Raw genomic sequence first — 20,628 nt, forward strand, 5'->3', positions numbered from 1 at the left:
AACAGACGGTTCGCATGAGTGTAGTGTTGGTTTCTCCTGGTATTGGATGGACTGATTTGAGGCTGTGTAGACGCTGAGCTGTTGTCTTAACTGAGTGGTGCCATTTTGCGTGTCCCAAGAACACATGGGCACTGCGATTGCTCAACACTATTGCCAGCATGTGCTGCAGTCGGTTTTCTGGTTTTTTCCTGGTCCCCTTCTCAGTCTATGTCATAGACACGCCCCCCCCCACCCCCCCCATTCTAATAAGGATGTAGCAACTTGTGGTTTTGATTTGTGTTTCCTGGGTGCCTGAAGAGGCGACACAATTTCCATGCACTCAAATCATTACCTTACTTTGTTATGGACTGTGTATTTTCTTACTATGAGGTTTTAAGAGCGATTTGTATATCATGGCTACAAATTATTTGTCGGAGTAGCGTTGCCTAACAGTTTCTTCTGAAATGGCCACATTCCGTCTTGCAGGGAAGGTCATTAAGCAGGGAGGTAGAAAACTCAAAACAGCTTCAGGAAGTCCCTGAAACTGATGAAATTCACTAGGTGCCTAACAAAGCGAGTAGGACAAGCTGCAAAGAAGACTCTTGGGACAATCTTGATCAGCAAGCTGCTCGGGAGATACAGAAAGCGGCAGAGCTGCCTGGAGGAGGTTTAGACCAACCGAGGCACCTGGAAAGGACACTCTCCAACCCTTTTGAGCTACTTGCGGGCTGTGCAGTGTGCTCCGGGTTCCCAACTTTTGCGACCTGTTCCCCATGCCGGGGTGAGCTCTGGTCATGCATCTGTCTTTGGGTCATTTCTGCTCTTGTAAGGAACCCTGATAAGGTGCATTGGTTCACCTGCATGTACGCCTGCACACCAGAAGAGGGCACCAGTTCTCGTTGTAGATGGCTGTGAGCCACCATGTGGGTGCTGGGAATTGAACCCAGGACCTCTGGAAGAGCAGCCAGTGCTCTTAACCGCTGAACCATCTCTCCAGCCTTAGAATAAAGTTTTAATTAAAACAAAAATATGAGGGAGCCGGGCATGGTGATGAACGCCTTTAACCCCAGCACTCGGGAGGCAGAGGCAGGCGGATCACTGTGAGTTCGAGGCCAGCCTGGTCTACAAAGCGAGTCCAGGACAGCCAAGGCTACATAGAGAAACCCTGTCTCGAAAAACTAAAAAAGAAAGAAAGAAAGAAAGAAAGAAAGAAAGAAAGAAAGAAAGAACGAACCCCCGTGTAGGCCACGCCTACTATCCTATGAAGAGCAAAAGTCCTGTAGGCGGAAGATGATAATACAGTGGGCAAAAGTGCTCGCTGCCAACATTCAGCTACCTGACTGTGACACACACACATGCAGTGTGCCAGCATACATGCAGCAGTGATAACATTTCAAGTAATAGAGAGATTGCCGGTCACATCATAGCAGACGTTGTTAAGAATGTGACACAACTATAGTCCCATGTGTGGCCAGCAGGAACATCTAAGGACAGTGCCTCTTTTTTTTTTTTTCTCCGAGACAGAGTTTTTCTGTGTAGCCTTGGCTGTCCTAGACTTGTTTTGTAGACCAGGCTGACCTCAAACTCACAGTGATCCTCCTGCCTCTGCCTCCCGAGTGCTGGGATTAAAGGCGTGCGCCACCACGCCCGGCTCTAAATTATATGCTTTAATGTGTTTGATTTAAGTAAACTAGACCAAAGAGTCATGGTTGTTATTGTTGTTTGGTTGCTTTTTTGTTTTGTTTTGTCTTTTGTCTTGGTGAGGGGTTGCGTTTTTCAGATAGGGTTTCTCTGTGTAGTCCTGACTGTCCTAGACTCACTTTGGAGACCAGGCTGGCCTCAAACTCCCAGAGATCCACCAGCCTCTGCCTCCCAAGTGCTGAGATTACAGATGTGCGCCACAATACCTGGCTTGGTTGATTTTTTTTTTTTTTTTGAGACAGGGTCTTACCATATAGCCTTAGCTGGCCTACAGTGTGCTATATAGACCAGGCTCGGTTCAAACTGACAGAGATCCACATGTCTCTGCCTCCCGAGTGCATCATCGCTCCTGGCACAGGCACAGTTTTACAAGCATGGAGAGTGTGATGAGAAAGGATCGGGACACTAACTGAGACTCAGACCACAGGGGACAGAGATGGCTGGACGCATGCACTTAGCTCCTGCCTCTATCAAATCCGTCACTCAAGTGCCAGTAAAAGACACCGAATAGCGGAAACATAGTCATTAAGTGTGGTCTTGGTTGCAAACTCGCTGCTTAGGGCGGCCTGTGAACCCCTGGTCAGTGATCCTGGCTGCAAACTTGCTGCTTAGGGCGGCCTGTGAACCCCTGGTCAGTGATCCTGGCTGCACACTCACTGCTTGGAGTGGCCTATGAACCCCTGGTCGGTGATCCTGGCTGCACACTCACTGCTTGGAGTGGCCTATGAACCCCTGGTCGGTGATCTTGGCTGCACACTCACTGCCTGGAGTGGCCTATGAACCCCTGGTCGGTGATCTTGGCTGCACACTCACTGCTTAGGACAACCTCTGAACCCCTGGTTGGTGATCCTGGCTGCACACTCACTGCTTGGGGTGGCCTATGAACCCCTGGTCGGTGATCCTGGCTGCACACTCACTGCTTGGGGTGGCCTGTGAACCCCTGGTCGGTGTTTCTGGTGGTCACTCCACAAAGCTTTTTTTTTTTTTTTTGTCAAAATACCACTATGACTGCTGAGATATTTGCATTTACTTGACCAAAAAGGTTAAGTAAAACTCCCGAGGAAAAAAATTCCATAATGAAATGCACTGCTTTGTATGCTGGCTCAAAATAATTAAAAATAAATAAACAAATACCTCAGTAGGGCTCTGAAGATGCCTAAACTTGAGAGCTTGGGGCTGGGGTGTGCCTCGCTGGACAGTTCCCATTGATAGAATGGTCACCTAGCGTGCATTTCTGAGGTCTTTTCTGTGATCTCCAACAGAAGGAAAGAGACAGACAGACAGACAGAGCCAGAGAGCAGCAGAGAGAGAAAGAGAGCGCCCTCCCCACTGCAGGACCCCAGCGATAGCAACAGCAGTTTCTCAGCATCACCAGCCAGCAGCCACCACACTGCACAGCACATCCCCGTCGCTGCCGAGGCTTCTGTGGGACCGGCTGCTCTCACCGGCTCTGTTCCTCACTTAGAGCACTGGCTTTCAGGAAACTCCACTTCCTGTGTTCTTTTCTGCTGGCCCGTTTTCCCTGACAGCGTTTTGTTTCTTTGCTCTGTGGTAAGACAGATGTTGGCTTTCTTTCCAAGGCGTGCATGTACCAACGTCATGGTCTCTGTTTTCCTTTACAGTTGTTTGGTCAGTAATGATTCTGGAGACCTTTGCAAACCAAGACCTGCCTGTAATCAAGTGTGTCTTAATCAGCCACAAGAACAATGGCTCGTCCTCGGCAACGTCACCAGCCTATATCATGGTAAAGTAACGTGGACGTGTGGCTTCCTCTTTCTGCTTCGTAGGCTGCTGAGACCTGCACTGGCTAAGCGAGCACTTGTATCCCTTAAGCAGAGTACATACTCTTAGTGGGTGCGCCGGCATCTATACTGTCAGCTCCCTCACCACCCACGGCATCAAGAACCAAATTCTGGGGGGCAAGAGGCTATGAACTAGACTCCCGTGCACTGAGGGTCAGTGTATTTGTACATACATGTGCACATGGGGAGACCCATGGTACATTCTCTTGTGGGCATGCATTTGAAAGGGCCACCTATACCCAGTGTGAAGAAGTGGTGAGCATTTCTCTCTCGACCTCCCTCTCTCTCTCTTTCCCTCCCTCTCTCTCTCTCTCTCTCTCCCCCTCTGCCTCCCTTACATTTATTTATTTGTTTGTGTGTGTGTGTGTGTATGTATGTGCATGCATGTGTGTGTGCATGTATGTGTATATATGTGTATGCATGGGTGCATGTTGTGTGTGTGTGTGTGCATGCATGTGCCACTCATGATGGTCAGAGGTCAACCAGCGCAAGTTGGTTCCCTCACTTTACGGCCGGCGCCTTTCCCCACTGAGCCATTACACTGGCTACGTTTCCCTTTTCTTCTCTAAAGATTTGTTTATTTTTATTTTTATTTGACACATATGAGTGTTTTGCCTGAATGTATGTATGTGCACCATGTGCATCCTGGTGCCCACCAAGGCCAGAAGAGCCTTCTGAACTCCAGTTGTGAGCCACCATGTTGGTGCTGGAAATTGAACCTGGGTTCTCTGTAAGAGCAGCCAGTGCTCTTTTTTGGGAGGGGGGAAGGGGTGGGTTTTGAGACAGGGTTTCTCTGTGTAGCCTTGGCTGTCCTAGACTTGCTTTGTAGACCAGGCTGACCTCAAACTCACAGTGATCCTCCTGCCTCTGACTCCCAAGTGCTGGGATTGAAGGCGTGCGCCACCACACCCAGCTCTGCAGCCAGGGCTCTTAACCACTGGGCTATCTCTCCATCTCTCCAGCCTGTTACTCTCTCTTTAAAAATATTGTTGTTGTTGTTATTATTATTATTATTATTATTATTATTATTATTATTATTATTATTATTATATGTATGGGTGTCTTGCCTGAATGCATGGTGCCCACAGAGGCCAGAACAGGGCATTGGATCCCTGTAACTTGAATTCCAGAAGGCTGTGAGCTGCCATGCAGGTTCTGGGAACTGAACCCAGGTCCTCTGGAAGAGCAGTCAGTGCTCTTAACCACAGAGCCATCTCTCCAGCCCCCTCTGTGACACTAGTCATCTGACATGCTATTCGCATCTGCCTACTTCTTCAAACATACATGTGGTGAGTGTACGCAAATGAAGGAAACTTTCAAGATGGAGAACTGAAAATATTAGACATTTCTACACACAAATAAGACTATATCAGCCAACTCTGTGGACATTTCCAGCTTAAGATGCACTAACTCTGTTTTCTTTCACAGAGATAGAAAAATATATGATGTTATAACTTACCTACCCCCAAATATCAGAGATTAGAAATAATCTTAGATTTGATAAAAAAACAATATGAAATGGGCTTAAATAGCAGTAATGCACGCATACACACATATGTTAAATCAATTTAAAACATTTTTCATGGCAGTAACTATTTTTCCCCGAGACAAGGTTTCTCTGTGTAGTAGCCCTGGCTGTCCTGGACTTGATTTGTAGACCAGGCTGGCCTCGAACTCACAGAGATCCACCTGCCTCTGCCTCCCAAGTGCTGGGATTAAGGGCGTGCGCCACCACGCCCTGCTGGCAGAAGCATCATTGATTTTAATTCTGAATTAGACATTGGCATTGCAACAACCTGGCTTATTAATAATAGTGTGGAGAACAGATGAAGTCCCAAGGGAATGTGTGTGTGGTTGCCTTGAGCTCTGTCGTGTCAGGGACTCACAGGGATGGCAAAGCCTTCCCCATCCAGGTCAGCCGGGGTGGGGGTGGGGAGTGAGGGGATGAGTGGGTGGGTGGGGTGAGGGGGTTGGGGAGGGATAGGCGAGGGCTGAGTAAGGATGTGACAGCCACGACAGAAAGTATCCAGCACAGTTTCTTCCTCCTGGGTGACTGCAGCCTGACACTGCTCCCTTACATGGTCCCCTGCCTCCTTGTGGACTGTATATAATTTCCAGGCTCCATCGCAGGGCACGTCCCACCCGACCCCAGCGTATCCTCCTGTTTGTCAGTGGATCGGTTGTATATTCATTGTCTGGTCACCTCAGGTCAGGTCGAGTCCCAAGTTCACACCTCAGTATGGACACAAGAGAACTGTGTGGTACCGTATTTCCAACATAAGAAAATAGCTATGCGCATGTATTTTTGTTGTTGTTGTGTTTTGGTTTTGGGGTTTTTGTTTGGTTGTTTGGTTTTGGTTTTTCAAGACAAGGTTTCTCTGTGTAGCCTTGGCTGTCCTGGACTCACTCTGTAGACCAGGCTGGCCTTGAACTCACAGCAATCCACCTGCCTCTGCCTCCTGAGTGCTGGGATCACAGGCATGTGTCACCACACCTGGTTCAAGCATGGATTTTTTTTTAGAGGGTTTATGTACATTTGTGTGCAGTTCATGCAGGTGCCATCATGCACATGTGCAGATCAGAAGAGAACAGTTCTCACCGTCGCCACATGGAACCCTGGGATTGGACGCAGGCTCTCAAGTTTAGTGGCTAGTGACTTTACCACTCAGCCATCTCTTCAGCCTGTGTGTACTTTCTTATAAAGAGCAATCCTAAAAAAAAAAAAAAAAAAGATTTGTTTATTTTATGTATATGAGTGTTTTATCTGCATGTACACCTGCACACCAGAAGAAGGCACCAGATCTCATTATAGATGGTTGTGAGCCACCATGTGGTTGCTGGGAATTGAACTCAGGACTTCTGGAAGAGCAGATAGTGTTGGGGTTTTTTGATTTTGTTTTTCTTTTTTGAAACAGTAGCCTTGGCTACCCTGAACTCACTTTGTAGACCAGGCTGGCCTCGAACTCACAGCGATCCTCCTGCCTCTGCCTCTCAAGTGCTGGGATTAAAGGTATGTGCCTCCACACTTGGCTAAAATCAATCTTCAAAGCACCTGAATTAATGTTAGTCTCAGTCCCTCCTAATGAATCGTGTATTACTGTTCTAATACAGTATTCTTAGGCAATACTGAGAATCATGTGAAGAGCAGGTAGTTCCTACAGCCTGCTAACAAATCGCCATGCAAGTGTGAGCTGCGGAAAAGCTGAGCTCTCGTCCTCAGGCTCTCATCGAAGCAGAGTCCGTCCTGCTGGCATGTTGTTTCAGTTTGCTTCCCGTTGCTGTGATAAAGACCGTGACCCAAAGCAGCTTGAGGACAGAGGGCTTATTCGTTCTTGAGACACCTTTGTGGAGATCTTATAGTCCAGTGGTGTTTCAGATGGCCAAGCCACTTTGGTAGATGCCTGGCTTCCAGCTTTATTATATAAATAGGAATTATATTTTGAGGAAGCGCTATGCCTTCTCCCCCGTTGGTATTTATTTACTGAGTTATCCCCCCCCCCCCACCCAGAGCTGAGGACTGAACCCAGGGCCTTGCACTTCCTAGGCAAGCGCTCTACCACTGAGCTAAATCCCCAACCCCCTGAGTTATCTCTTTAGTTTATCGCAGGCTCATGACATTTAGTACTTAGATCTGGAGCCCATTCAGGGGGGCACTCCTCAGCACCGCGTGACTTTCCGTGGCTGCTGTCTCTTTCTCCCCTAAGTTAATGCTGATAACTGGTATCAATACAACACAGTGAGGGTTCACACCAGCCTAATCCCTTTCTCTTTTGTACTTCTCTCTGAAAGCGAGAGACCTGCTCGGGCCTGCAATATGCTTATTTACTTATTCCATCCTAGATTATTATTATTATTATTGTTGTTGTTGTTTGAGACAAGGTTTCTCTGCATAACGGCTCTGGCTGTCCTGGAACTCCCTCTGTAGTCCAGCCTGGCCTTGAACTCATGGAGATCTGCTTGCCTCTGCCTCCCAAGTACTGGGATTAAAGGCGTGTGCCACCAACGCCCGGCCCTCCATCCTAGTTTATAACCGAGTCTTAAAAGTACTGACCAACCAGTACCTAGTGGGTATAGGGGAGATATGTATGGGTTCTCTGCACAGTGATTTTTATTTTTATTTTTATTTTTATTTTTTTGTCTTTTGCTGTGTAGTATTCAAAATGTATTGTCCAAAGCTCTCTATCTCTGTCCTACCTTTTTCATCATAGTTTTGTGATTTATTTCCAATGTGGTTGGGGTTGCTTTGGTTTTGTGTTCCATTTTGATGCCTTTGCACCAAATCCTGGTTGCTCGGTTCCTCCTTCCACGCCCCCACCTTTCACTTTTTGACACAGGGTTTCATTTTCCAGCCTAAGCTGGCCTGAAACTACGTAGCTCAGGATGGCCTCAGACTCGAATCCATCCCAAGTCTTGGGTTAGAGGTTGCTATGCCTGGCTGCTGGCTCTTCGATTACTTTCAAATTTTATTTTGGATCCTGGAAGTCTGAATTATAAAACAGCAACAACAACAACAACAAAAAGGTATATTTAGGGCTGTGAGGTTAGCTCAGTGGCAGAACAGGTATCTATCTTATGGGAGGCCTGGAGTTCCAGCCCCAGCACTAAAAAATATGTATCTACTTGGAGAGGGAGAGATGTGCCAGGAGTAGAGAGCCCTTACTGCTCTTCCAGAGGACCTGGGTTCCACTCCCAGCACCCACAGAATGCCTTGCAACCACATGTAACTTCACTTCAGGAGATCTGATGGCCTCTTGGGGATGTCTTTTGGCCTCTGCAGGCTCCTGTACTGCTGTGGTGTGTATAAATGCACACCCACACACACATGTCATCATGAGTCCTGCCTATGTCCTGCAGTTAGCGGATCCCTTTAGTGGGTAGGTATGAGCCCCGAGCTCCTCGGACGCAAACAAGCAGATGTGTGCGTGTCTCGTGCCTGCCTCTTTCTTTCTTTCTTTCTTTCTTTCTTTCTTTCTTTCTTTCTTTTTTCAAGACAGGGTTTCTCTGTGTAGCCGTGGCTGTCCTGGACTCACTTTGTAGACCAGGCTGGCCTCGAACTCCCAGTGATCCACCTGCCTCTGCCTCCCGAGTGCTGGGATTAAAGGCGTGTGCCACCGCCGCTCGGCTGCCCGCCTCTTTCTTATGCGTAACTGCACACTTGAGGGAGGAGAGTTTTGAGGTGAGCCCTTTTCCTTTGAGTGATACAGATGATCACTGCAGGTCAGGTCCCAGAGTGTGTCCTTATTTATTTAGTTTTTCACAGCTGCGTCATACTCCACTGTACGGCTGTACCGTGGTTTGGGTGTTGAGTCGCTCACCTCTGTTTGAGACTTTAAATTGTTTCCAGTATTTTGGCATTCCCAACAGCACTGTACCTGGTGTCACTAGTCATTAGAGACCCATTTCTAAAAGTGGGGGTTGCTGGCTCAGCCAGCTAGCGCTCGTAGGAGTTTCTTAGGTGGTGCTGAATTCCCCTCCAGAAGGTTGCTCGGTGTAAATTCCTGTAGCAGGGTCTCGCATGAGAGCGTCCACTTCCTCAAAGCCTCACTATCAGAATGTGCTGGCAGCCTTTTCAGCACTTGCCGGGCTCGTCGATGAGACGTGTTCTAGTTTGTGTGGGTTTCGACATCTTCTTGGATACTTTTTCTTTTCTTTTCTTCTTGGCTACTTGAGGGCCACTCTCTGTACCTTTTTGTTTCGGTTTGGTTTTGGTTTTTCCTTTTTTACATTTATTTATTTATTATTATGTATACCATACTCTGCCTGCATGTACACCTGCAGGCCAGAAGAGGGCATCAGATTACATTATAGATGGTTGTGAGCCACCATGTGGTTGCTGGGAATTGAACTCAGGACATCTGGAAGAGCAGTCAGTGCTCTTAACCTCTGAGGCATCTCTCCAGCCCCTGGGCTTTGTTTTTGTTTTCCCGAGACAGGGTTTCTCTGTGTAGCCTTGGCTGTCTTGGACTAGTTTGTAGACCAGGCTGACCTTGAACTCACAGTGACCTGCCTGCCTCTGCATCTCAAGTGCTAGGATTAAAGGCGTGTGTGCCACCACACCCGGCATTATATCTTTTTTAAAATGGACCATACATGTTTTTAAAATGTATTTTGCCCCTATGTGTGTGTCTGTGCACCATATGCCTTCCTGGTGCCTGTGGAATTCAAAGAGGGCATTGGAGCCCCTGGAGCTGGGGTTACTGATGGTTCTGGGCTGCTGTGTGGGCGCTGGGAAGCCGGTGCTCTTAACTGCTGTCTTCCTAGTCCCCTTTCTTCCCTTTTCTTTCCATTCCTTTTCTTTTCTTTTTTTAAAATTAAAATTGAATCATTTTGATTTGTTTATTATTTTATACGACTCTCTGGCTCTCGTGATGGCTGCAGATGTGCTAGATTGGAAATAGCCAGAAACTCTGCATGGCGGGAGGTTCAATGACGGCAAAATGCCTTCCAGGTAGCTCAGACAAGGCCACATTTGATTCCCAACATTACAAAAAGAGAGAAAAAAAGAAAAAGATCACATAACTTCGGGGTGTGGTATGCATGCGGCCTTGGTTACACAGAGAGATCTTGTCTCAAAACAAATGGGAGCTGGGTGTGGTGGTGCCTGGCTTGAACGCTAGCAGAGGCAGAGGCAGAGGCAGAGGCAGAGGCAGAGGCAGAGGCAGAGGCAGAGGCAGAGGCAGAGGCAGAGGCAGAGGCAGAGGCAGGCAGAGCTCTTAGCATCTGCAACCGGTGTGGGCGACATGGAGCATTCGTTCTCAACCTGGATGTCGGGACCCCCTTGGTGGCTGCACATCAGATATTTACACTGCAGTTGGTAGCAATGTAGCTAACTGTAGCAAAACTGCAGTAGTAAAGTAGCAATGGGGTGATTTTATGGTTGGGGGGGTCACCACAGCGGGAGGAGCTGTAGTAAAAGGTCTCAACCTTAGGAAAGGCTTGCTCATGGTCAGCTGCCTTCATCAGGGCTGCACCAAGTTCTCCTTCAGGGACACCGTACTTAGCCATCACAGCTCAGGCACCACGGCTCAGCCATCACAGCAGGTTGGCAAGATTCTTTTGGCCTCCAAAGGGAGCCGAGTTCAGGGTGTGATCCTGGCCTTCTGGAGGCAAATGGCCCTCGGACTGAGCTGTTCTCCAGCAGAGAAGGCGCGGCGGGGCGCAGGCTCTCCCACACCCACCTCCTTCACTGTTTGAACTCTTACCACCCTTCTCCCTGGGACGGACTCTTACCCGCACCGCAGGGACTTCCCATTTTTCAGCCTCCTCTTTTGCTTCTGCTTGGTTGCTGTCTCTCGGGCTGTCCTTCCCCGCCCGGGACCTGTGCATCCTTCTTGTGTTTTGCACTTCTTCAGGGTGGGCCATGCTGTGTGGCTGAGCTGCCCTCCAGCTCATTGGCTTTTCTCTTCGTGTATCTTTTTTTCCAGAGCTGGGTTTGGAACCTGGGGCCTTGCTAATGCTAACTCTGCCACTCAGCCACTGAGCTACAGTGCTCAGTGCTTACTGCCCAATGCTCAGTACTCAGTGCTTAGTGCCCAGTGCTCAGTGCTTAGTGTCTAGTGCTCAGTGGTTAGTGTCCAGTGCCCAGTGCTCAGTGCTTAGTGCCAGTGCCCAGTGCTCAGTGCTTAGTGCCCAGTACTCAGTGCTTAGTGCTCAGTGCCCAGTGCTTAGTGCCAGTGCTCAGTACTCAGTGCTTAGTGCCAATGCCCAGTGCCCAGTGCTTAGTGCCAGTGCCCAGTGCTCAGTGCTTAGTGCCCAGTGCCCAGTGCTCAGTGCTTAGTGCCCAGTGCCCAGTGCACAGTGTTCAGTGTGTGTTCATAAGCCTTTGACTCTCCTTGTCTTTTTTTTCCTCACGGTAATCTAAACAATATCCATAGTGGTTATGCTGAAACCAAGTGCACTCCTGTGGTAGCCATCTCTGGGGTTCAAAGAAATAAGCAAGCTGACTCCATGCAGCCTGTAACAGGAAGGGGTCAGGTCATTTATATATGTGAGTCTTTTTTGCCTACATGTATTTCTATGTACCATATGTGTGCAGTTCCATCATATGCCAGAAGAGGGCATCAGATCAATGGAACTGGAGTTCCAAACAGTTGTGAGCCACCACAGGGGTGCTGGGAATTGAACCAGGTTCCTCTGGAAGATCATCCAGTGCTCTTAACCACTGAGCCATCTCTCCAGCTCAGTGATGCCGTCTCAGTAGGCACCAGCATCACTGGACAGTCTATGCTGTCTTGGGGTTTCATTGTTGTGAAGGGACACCATGGCCATGGTCATGGCAGCTTGCGCTTCCGAAACCTCAGGGCCCAGCCAGTGGCACACTTTCTCCAACAAGGCCACAGCTACTAATAGTGCCACTCTCTATGAGCCTACAGGCGCCGTTTTCATTCAAACCACCAGCTGGGCAGCATGTCAATACATATGCACAAGAGCTGTGACTTCATATTCTTCCATCTGTATCACAGGTACCGGGGTCCCCGGAAGACCTCGGCTGCACACCGAGGCGGCAGACTAAAGGGGTGGTGTATGAAGCTGCCGCTGTGGAAGTGGCCGAGTCTGCGTCCATCACACTGCAAGTACTGATCACCACCCCAGGGGACATTTCTTGCCTCTGGGTCTTTAAGCACAGCTCCCTGGGCTGCCAGCCACACTTTGATTTACAAAACAGGTGAGGGTGGGTGCACACCACAAGGGTTTCAAAGCCAAACGCTCTGCATAAAGTGTAGTTCATTTGCCCCCCCTCCCACCTCCCCACCCCACGTGCCCTCACCCCCACCCCCCACCCCCCACTTGTTTTCCTCAAAAGGCAGGATTCTGTGTAAGGAACGCTGAGGTTATTTACAAGCCTGATTCGTAATTCCCTTACAGTTTCTATCCACGTGCATTTTAACTTATCTCCGGTGAAATAACGAAGGAAGTGTAGATCCACAGTATGGACACAGGGCATTGTGTATCTGCTGGGCGTAGCAGCGGTTGCCCCAGAGGGAAGCTGATGGCGTCTGCAGACTCCAGTTACAATAAACTATGCCTGCACGAGATAGTGATCACGTCAAGGATGTGCCGTGGGACTGGCAAACCCAACACTGCTCTAAGAAATAAAGTCGTAGGCACTGGAGAGATGGATCATCTGTTAAGAGCTCTGGCTGCTCTTCCAAAAGACCAGGTTCAGTTCCCTGCCCCCACACAGCCACTCACAACCATCTGTGACTCCAGTCTCAAGAGATCTGATGCCCTCTTCTGGCCTCTGTGTGTACTGCATGCACATAATGTACATACATGCATGCAGGCAAACAGAAACAAATACAGCCGGGGGTGACAGTGCACGCCTTTAATCCCAGCACTTGGGAGGCAGAGGCAGATGGAGCACTGTGAGTTCGAGGCCAGCCTGGTCTACAAGTGAGTCCAGGACATCAGGACTACACAGAGAAACCCTTTCTTTTTTTTTCCCCAAGATATATATTATTTTATTAGTTTGTTCTTGTTATATCTCAATGGTTATCCCATCCCTTGTCTCCTCCCATTCTTCCCTCCCTCCCATTTTCCCCTTATTCCCCTCCCCTATGATAGTTCCTGAGGGGGATTTCCTCCCCTTGTATATGCTCATAGGGTGAGAAACCCTTTCTTGAAAAATAAAAAACAGGGAGGGAGGGAGGAATGGGAGGATACAAGGGATGGGATAACAATTGAGATGTAATATGAATAAATTAATAAAATACTCTAAAAAAAAAAAAAAAAGAAAACCAAACACCAAAAACCCAACAACAACAAAAAGACCCAAACAAACAAACCTAAATAAATACTATAAATAAACATTTAAGATAAAAATAATTTAATTTTAAAAGCGTATATACATATAAATTACATAGCTAACTTGAAACCTCAATTTGCCCTGAGAAAGTAAATATCTTGTTATGGATATGAAATACACTTGTACAAAGTGTTTATAATAACTAGCAAAGACCTAAAAGTGTGGGTTTTCCCAAGGCTGTAGCCATCTTGCTCTGCTGCGCCAAAGCTCGCTTTTGATGACAGGTGTTGTTGGTAAGAGTCGCGCCCAGCTTGGTGGTGCCCCATGTTCTCCACAGAGCTGCCACAGCCACAAGGCCGTGGCTCCCCTCAGACCGTTGTTAGCATCCATGCTGTCGCTCACAGCGTCTTCCCACATAGCCAGCCCTCTCTCTCATCCCGCAGAGGACTTGTTTCCATGGTCATCGTGAACGTGACTGAGACCCAGGCTGGAGAGTACCTCCTCCACATCCAGAGTGCCGCCGCCAACTACACAGTACTGTTCACAGTGAGCATGCGAAGTAAGTCCAGCTCTCTACTTCCTGCTTCCAGTCCCCCCGCCCCCCCAGGGCGAGCTCTCACCTCTGGGGGTGGGGGAGGGTGGGGGAGGGTGGGGGAGGGGGAGGGGTTGTCCCAGACTCAGATGCCCAGGCTCTTCTCAACGCAGAGGAAAAAAGAACTAGAAAACATTATGACTTGGGAATTTAAAAAACAAAACAAAACAAAACAAAACACGAAAAACATTCTGTCTTTTTAAAAAAATTTTCCCCTGACTAACCTCAAACTCATTATGTAGCCTAGGCTTGGCGCTGACTACCACGCTGACTAAATATACCCCGGCCTCACATTCTGATTCTAATACCACCAGCTTCCAAGGGTTGTTGAGTCTTTCTGAGCCTCACCTCCCTCATCTGTAATAGAAGATGGATGAAAACCCATGCCTCTGGGCTGGAGAGGTGGCTCAGCAGTTAGGAACGCTGGCTGCTGCTCTTGCAGAGGACTTGGGTTGCATTCCAAGCCCGGACATGGTGGCTCAGAACCATGTGTAACTCCAGTCCCGGTGGGTCCAACACACTTCTGACCTTTGGGGTGCCGCAGGTGCAGGATACAGAGACAGCCATACGTATATAGTGAATTAAAATTAATTTAGGGGCGGGAGAGATGGCTCAGAGGTTAAGGGCATTGACGACTCTTCCAGAGGTCCTGAGTTCAATTCCCAGCAACCACATGGTGGCTCACAACCATCTGATGCCCTCTCTGGCCTGCAGCTGTACATGCAGGCCGAGTACTGTATAAACAATCAACAAATCTTTCTAAAATTTAATTTATCTTTAAAAATACATGCCTCATGGACTAAAGGCCTCAGTGGGACCTAATAGAACTTTCTGATGGGTTGGCACTGTTAACCCATCTCCTAGCAGCACGGACTGTAGAGCATGCCACTGTGGCGCACTTGAGCTCCGGCTAGTATAACCGAGGAACCAGCTTTTTTATTTTATTTCATGCGAATCAATTAAATAACCACACATAGCCAGCGGGTGCTGCGATAGACGATGCTGGTTCATGCAAAGGTAAACTGTCGAGTGGCAGGACACAGGAAGCAGTGTGGGCAGCAGAGGTGCCACCACCAAGGGCTCTCCGGTTTGTGCTCCTTTGGTCCCGTTACCCACAGGCCTCGTGCGCAGACTCCGTTTTCCTTCCTTGCCTACGGAGCTGGCCGCATGCACAGAGCCTGGTGTCTATGGGGGCTGCGGCAGTGCTACAGGCTCAGGGATGACACCATTGTAACTGACCTGCCTACCGCACGTTGCCAGAACTTGCCAGTGACTCAGATAGACGAAGCTGGGACAGCACGGTGCAACCACAGAGGGACCTCTCCGGGATGATCGCAGACACACCCCTTTCTTTTTCTTTATTTCTTTTTTTTGGGGGGGGGCTCGGGTGGACAGGGTTTCTCTGTGTAGCCCTGGCTGTCCTAGACTTGCTCTGTAGACTAGGCTGGTCTCGAACTCATGAAGATCACCCTGCCTCTGCCTCCCTAGTGCTGGGATCAAAGGCGCACGCTACCACACCCAGCTAGATCACAGCCACCTTTTGTTAGGAGTTCTGCATGCCCCATCTCAGGGCGTGGTCTGCATGTTAATGTGAACACAGACACCTTATGTGTTTGTGACTGGCAAAACTGGGGGTGGGGGCGGGTGAGTGGGGAGGCCATGAGAGCTAGGGCTGCACTTGCTCAATCACCCCACTCTGAGCCTGAGGGGGATACTTGTGGTCCTAAAGTCATAACTACTAGCTCCGGGGGTGGGCATGGTCCTCATCCTGGGACACACAGTCAGCTTGCAGGGCAAAATCAAATACAAAGCATCTTCTCTGAGATGTGCTCAGTGTCCCCGGAACTGGCAGGAGCACAGCCCAGAAATACAAAATTCAAGAGCTGTCTTGTGCTGCTCTTTGCCTTGGGCCTCCACCCCACCCCCGCCCCATCCCCCATCCTGCCCCTATCTCCTCAGCCCTCCTGTGGGGCGTTAAGTATGGGCTCCTTTACTCTCTCTCACAACATTGCACTCTTAGTTGTGTGTAGCCCAAGCTGGCTTCCAACTCATGGCCTTCCCACTTCCTACATGTGGGGATTGCAGATATGTGCCACCACACCTGGCTTCAATGTTATGCCTAAGGGGAAAAAAAAGTTCTTGAAGTAGGGGCGCTCAGCCTTTGGGCTTTGGGACATGATATTGTGGTCAGCAAATGTCCTTATTTATAAGTGTTCTGGGGCATGACACGGGGTGACTTCATGGGGGACAAGCCTAGATACAGGGCTCTCGCTTAGGAATAAAGGGTAAAATTGGAACCAAGTCTCGAAAAGCAAAGCAACAAAACCAAACCAAAAGAAATCACCAGGATATCTGGGCGGTGGTGGCACACACCTGTAATCCCAGCACTTGAGAGGCAAAGTGGATCTCTGTGAGTTCGAGGCCAGCCTGGTCTACAGAGGGAGTTCCAGGACAGCCAGGGCTACTCAGTGAGATGCCGTCTCAAAACAAAACAAAGAGGTGGCCTCCCCTGAGGGCGGTGGGAGGCCGAGCCTGCTGTGTGAGGTAGGTTAGCTGTTGGGAGTGGTGTGGAACTTGTTGAGGCCAGGACCACCCTCAGTGTTAAAATGGCTGTGTTTTGTGTCGCTTTAGACACACAGCTGTACGTACTGAGAAGACCTTACTTTAGGAAGATGGAAAACGAGGATGCTCTGGTCTGCGTATCCGAGAGCCTTCCGGAGCCCACTGTGGAGTGGGTGTTCTGCAACTCCCACGGGGAAAGGTAAGTCCACGCCTTGCAGTGGCTACAACCACTGTTCCTGTCAAAATGTTGGTTGCTTCTGTCTCTGGCATCATGCTGTAGGTGAAAATTGACTTTTTTTTTCCTTGCATTTCAACAGAGTGACTGTTGTGGATTTCACGGTGAGGAAAGGGGTGATTTTGTTATGAGGGCTTTTGAGAGAGTCCAGGGGAAGCTGCGGGGCTCTCTCAGCCATCGCAGTAGAAAAGACTGAACTATGGGATGTTAGGTCTCAGAGCCTCCTAGTCGGGCAGAACTATTGTCCTTGTACACCAGGAGTTTCTTGTGAACCACCATTCTGTTCCCTCTTTTGTTTGTTTGTTTTTCGAGACAGGGTTTCTCTGTGTAGCCTTGGCTGTCCTGGACTCACTTTGTAGACCAGGCTGGCCTCGAACTCACAGAGATCCACCTGCCTCTGCCTCCCGAGTGCTGGGATTAAAGGCGTGCGCCACACCACCCACCCCCCCCCCGCCCCTCCGCTTCATTTGTAGAACTCTTTTTTTTTTTTTTTTTTTTTTTTTTTTGGTTTTTCGAGACAGGGGTTCTCTGTGTAGCCTTGACTGTCCTGGACTCACTTTGTAGACTGGGAACCCAGAGCTAGAGAGCCTATAGCTTTGAACCTTTGTTTACCAAGCCGTGTGGCCTCAGGCAGGTTACTTCATCTGTCCGTGCGTCATCACAGGAGTGAGAATGGGAGCAAAAGCAAACAAAATAGAGGAATAATGAGACGGCCAGAGTGTGCTGTGGTGCGAGGCCGCGGACCCAGCCTGGCAGGCACAGCGCAAGCGGCCTTCCGCTGCTCCCTGAGCTGGAACCCGGCTCCCACTGGCCCGGGAGCCCCGCCCCCTGAGCTGGAGCCCGGCTCCCACTGGCCCGGGAGCCCCGCCCCCTGAGCTAGCCAAATCATCTATGCTATGCATTTGCTGAAAGCGACAAGGGACAAAGCAGAGGCGGGGAAACACACAAGCACAAGCAGCTTCTCTAATACGGTTAATGAGATCTCGAATCTCATGAGAAAAGACTGAGGACCTGAGTGTGTGTGTGTGTGTGTGTGTGTGTGTGTGTGTGTGTGTGACAGTGCATTTGACTCAGTGGAGAAAGCAATGCAGACAGCACCCAAAGCTATCGTGTGCCCTGGGAAGCCACGTGGGGGCATCTCCTGCCCGGGCGAGGCTGGAGCGTGTTGCTCTGTGAACAGTACCGTGGTCTGGTGGTCTTCTCTGGGGGGTCACCTCGGGCCCTCCTCTCCAGTTTGTTTCAGGAACTCACCTGCTGCCTTTTGGCAGTGGTGGCCTCTCTCTACCGCCCTTCTCTGTGCTTGGAAGGAACGCGCTTAACGCACAGTCAGCTGCATCAGAGGCCGGCAGGACTTCCTGTGTCCCAGTGTCTTCCTCCGCTCTCCCCTTTCCCTTTCTTGCCTGGCTTTAAACCATAGCCAGAAAATAGAAGTCACCAGCTATCTGTGTGTAATGACACACATCTGTAATCAGCACTCAAGAAGCTGAGGCAGGAGGATCACTCTGAGTCTGAAGCCAGCCTGGGCCACATAGTGAGGTTAAGGCCAACCTGAGCTACATGGACAGACCCTATCTAGGAAAAAAAAAATCACCAAGCAAAATAAAGTCTAAAGTAGTAAAGCAAAAATGAAATATAAAGTAATAAATAATAAAGTAATAATGCAAAACAAAATCTGAGGTAATTAAGTAATAAAGTAAAATGAGATCTAAAGTAATAGTGTAATAATATTTTACGTAGATACAAGGTAGCTAGCTGGTCCAAGTACAGTTGAATTTGTTTATTTTTTTATCTACTTTTTTCTTCCTTCCCTTAAAATATGCTTTGTAGCAGGGTGTGGTGGCGTACACCTATAATCCTAGCACTCGGGAGGCAGAGGCAGGTGGATCTCTGTGAGTTCGAGGCCAGCCTGGTCTACAGAGTGAGTCCAGGACAGCCAAGGCTACACAGAGAGACCCTGTCTTCAAAAAAAAAAAAAATATATATATATATATATATATATATATATAAAATCTCCCACTGAGCAGCAGGATTATCGGCCTGTTGTCGTCATTTTGAAGCGTTTTGTGAAGGAAGCTGGCCTTCTAATTGCAGCTGTAAAGAAGAAAGCGCGGCTGTGGTCAGAAAGAAGGAAAAAGTACTGCACGAGTTATTCGGAACAGACATCAGATGCTGCGCGAGGAACGAGCTCGGCCTGGAGTGCACCCCGCTGTTCACCATAGGTAACGTGGGCTGTCACCCCGCTGTTCACCATAGGTAAGGTGGGCTGTCACCCGGACTCACTGTCCCGAGGAGTGCTGGTGGGGACTGATAGCATCCGCTTAGGTAAAAATTTAACTTCAGGAATTCCGCCCGCCCCCCTGCCCCCCCCCTCTTTCCTAGCACTTCCTTCTATGTGATTTTATTTAGGTGCTGGGCTCAGACCACGTGTTCTGCCGAGCTCTACTCCGGAGCCTTCCCGCCACTTTATTACATTTACTTATTGTGTGTGGGCACACACACACACACACACACACACACACACACACACACACACACACACTGCAGTGTGCACAATGAGGCCAGAGGTCAACCTGTGGGAGTCCGTTCTCTCTTTCTATCACTTGGGGCCCCTGGATCAAACTCAGGCCATCCAGCTTGGCGGCAAGCCTCTTTACGAGATAAGCCATCTTGACGGCCGGTTCAAACCATTTAAAATGTAATATAGAGTCTGTAAGTGGGGAATTCTTCAACAAAGGGTTGCTTTATTTTGTCGTTTTTATTTTTCTGTGGATCCAGGGCTTCTCAAGGCTTAGCCTCTTCCATTGTGCCATTCTCAGCTCAAGATTATTTTATTTTATTTTGGTTTTTCGAGACAAGGTCTCTCTGTGTTAGCCTTGGCTGTCCTGGAGTCACTTTGTAGACCAGGCTGGCCTCAAACTCACAGCGATCTGCCTGCCTTTGCCTCCCGAGTGCTGGGATTACAGGCATGCGCCACCACACCCGGCTGAAGATTATTTTATTTATTTGATTAGTAACATTGGGGAATATCAACACCTTTGTTTTAAAAAATGTTCACAACATTCTTATAATGAGGCAAAATTTTTACAAATAATTTGGGTTTTTTCTTTTTCTTTTTGGTTTTTCGAGACAAGGTCTCTCTGTGTAGCCTTGGCTGTCCTGGACTTGCATTGTAGACCAGGCTGGCCTCGAACTCACAGCGATCCGCCTGCCTCTGCCTCCCGAGTGCTGGGATTAAAGGTGTGCGCCACCACCGCCTGGCTTTCCCCCCCCCCTTATTTGGGGTGTTTTTATCTTCTAGATCTGAATCAGACTCCTCAGGCCACACTGCCCCAGTTATTCCTGAAAGTGGGGGAACCCTTGTGGATCAGGTGCAAGGCCACCCACGTGAACCACGGCTTCGGACTCACTTGGGAGCTAGAGAACAAAGCCCTCCAGGAGGTAATGACGTCATCGGCCTTTACCGCGCTCCCGGGGCTGCGGGCTGGAAACCGGAAATGTACATCCTTGTTTCCTTACCGCCCAGGGCAGCTACTTTGAGATGAGCACTTACTCGAGGAACAGAACCATGACCCGGATTCTCCTGGCTTTTGTGTCCTCTGTGGGAAGAAACAACACCGGATATTACACCTGTTCTTCCTCCAAACATCGCAGCCAGTCAGCGTTGGTGACCATCCTAGGTAAACGCAGCTGGCTCAGGCAATCTGCTTTCCTTTTTAAGACAGAGTCTCTCTGTGTAGGACTGGCTGGCCTGGAACTCACAGAAACCTACCTGCCTCTGCCTCCCCAGCGCTGCGGTTAAAGGCGTGCGCCACCTTACTCAGCCCTGCTTGTATTTTTAAGTTGTTTCTAATGTGGAACGTGGCGTATGCGATCTAGACTCAGGTTTCAGTGTGACTTTCCATCAGGAACCTGGAACAAGGAGGCTGGTGAGATGGCTCCGTCGGTAAAGACGATTGCTGCCCAGCCTGGTGGCCTGAGCTCCGCACCCCACTCCTGCTGTGGGTTGCCCTCT

The 20,628-nt window shown here is 49.1% G+C and overlaps 1 protein-coding gene across 2 annotated transcripts in view; it reads left to right on the forward strand.

Annotated features, from left to right (window-relative positions):
* The window catches only part of FLT3 (fms related receptor tyrosine kinase 3), a 71,976-nt gene that overhangs the window by 17,189 nt on the left and 34,159 nt on the right, over positions 1-20,628 (forward strand). For both annotated transcript variants that reach the window (XR_014775422.1, XM_084761734.1), the window contains exons 2-8: positions 3,303-3,424; positions 11,945-12,147; positions 13,671-13,786; positions 16,451-16,580; positions 18,708-18,835; positions 19,915-20,054; positions 20,140-20,293. Coding sequence is in view for 1 of the 2 variants with exons in the window: in XM_084761734.1 (XP_084617860.1) it covers positions 3,303-3,424; positions 11,945-12,147; positions 13,671-13,786; positions 16,451-16,580; positions 18,708-18,835; positions 19,915-20,054; positions 20,140-20,293 (993 nt within the window). In the remaining variant the exon portion in view is untranslated. The remainder of the gene's footprint in view (positions 1-3,302; positions 3,425-11,944; positions 12,148-13,670; positions 13,787-16,450; positions 16,581-18,707; positions 18,836-19,914; positions 20,055-20,139; positions 20,294-20,628) is intronic.

This window comes from Acomys minous (genome assembly GCF_964271855.1).
Source record: "Acomys minous genome assembly, chromosome: 16".
In the NCBI taxonomy this organism is placed as follows: domain Eukaryota; kingdom Metazoa; phylum Chordata; class Mammalia; order Rodentia; family Muridae; genus Acomys; species Acomys minous.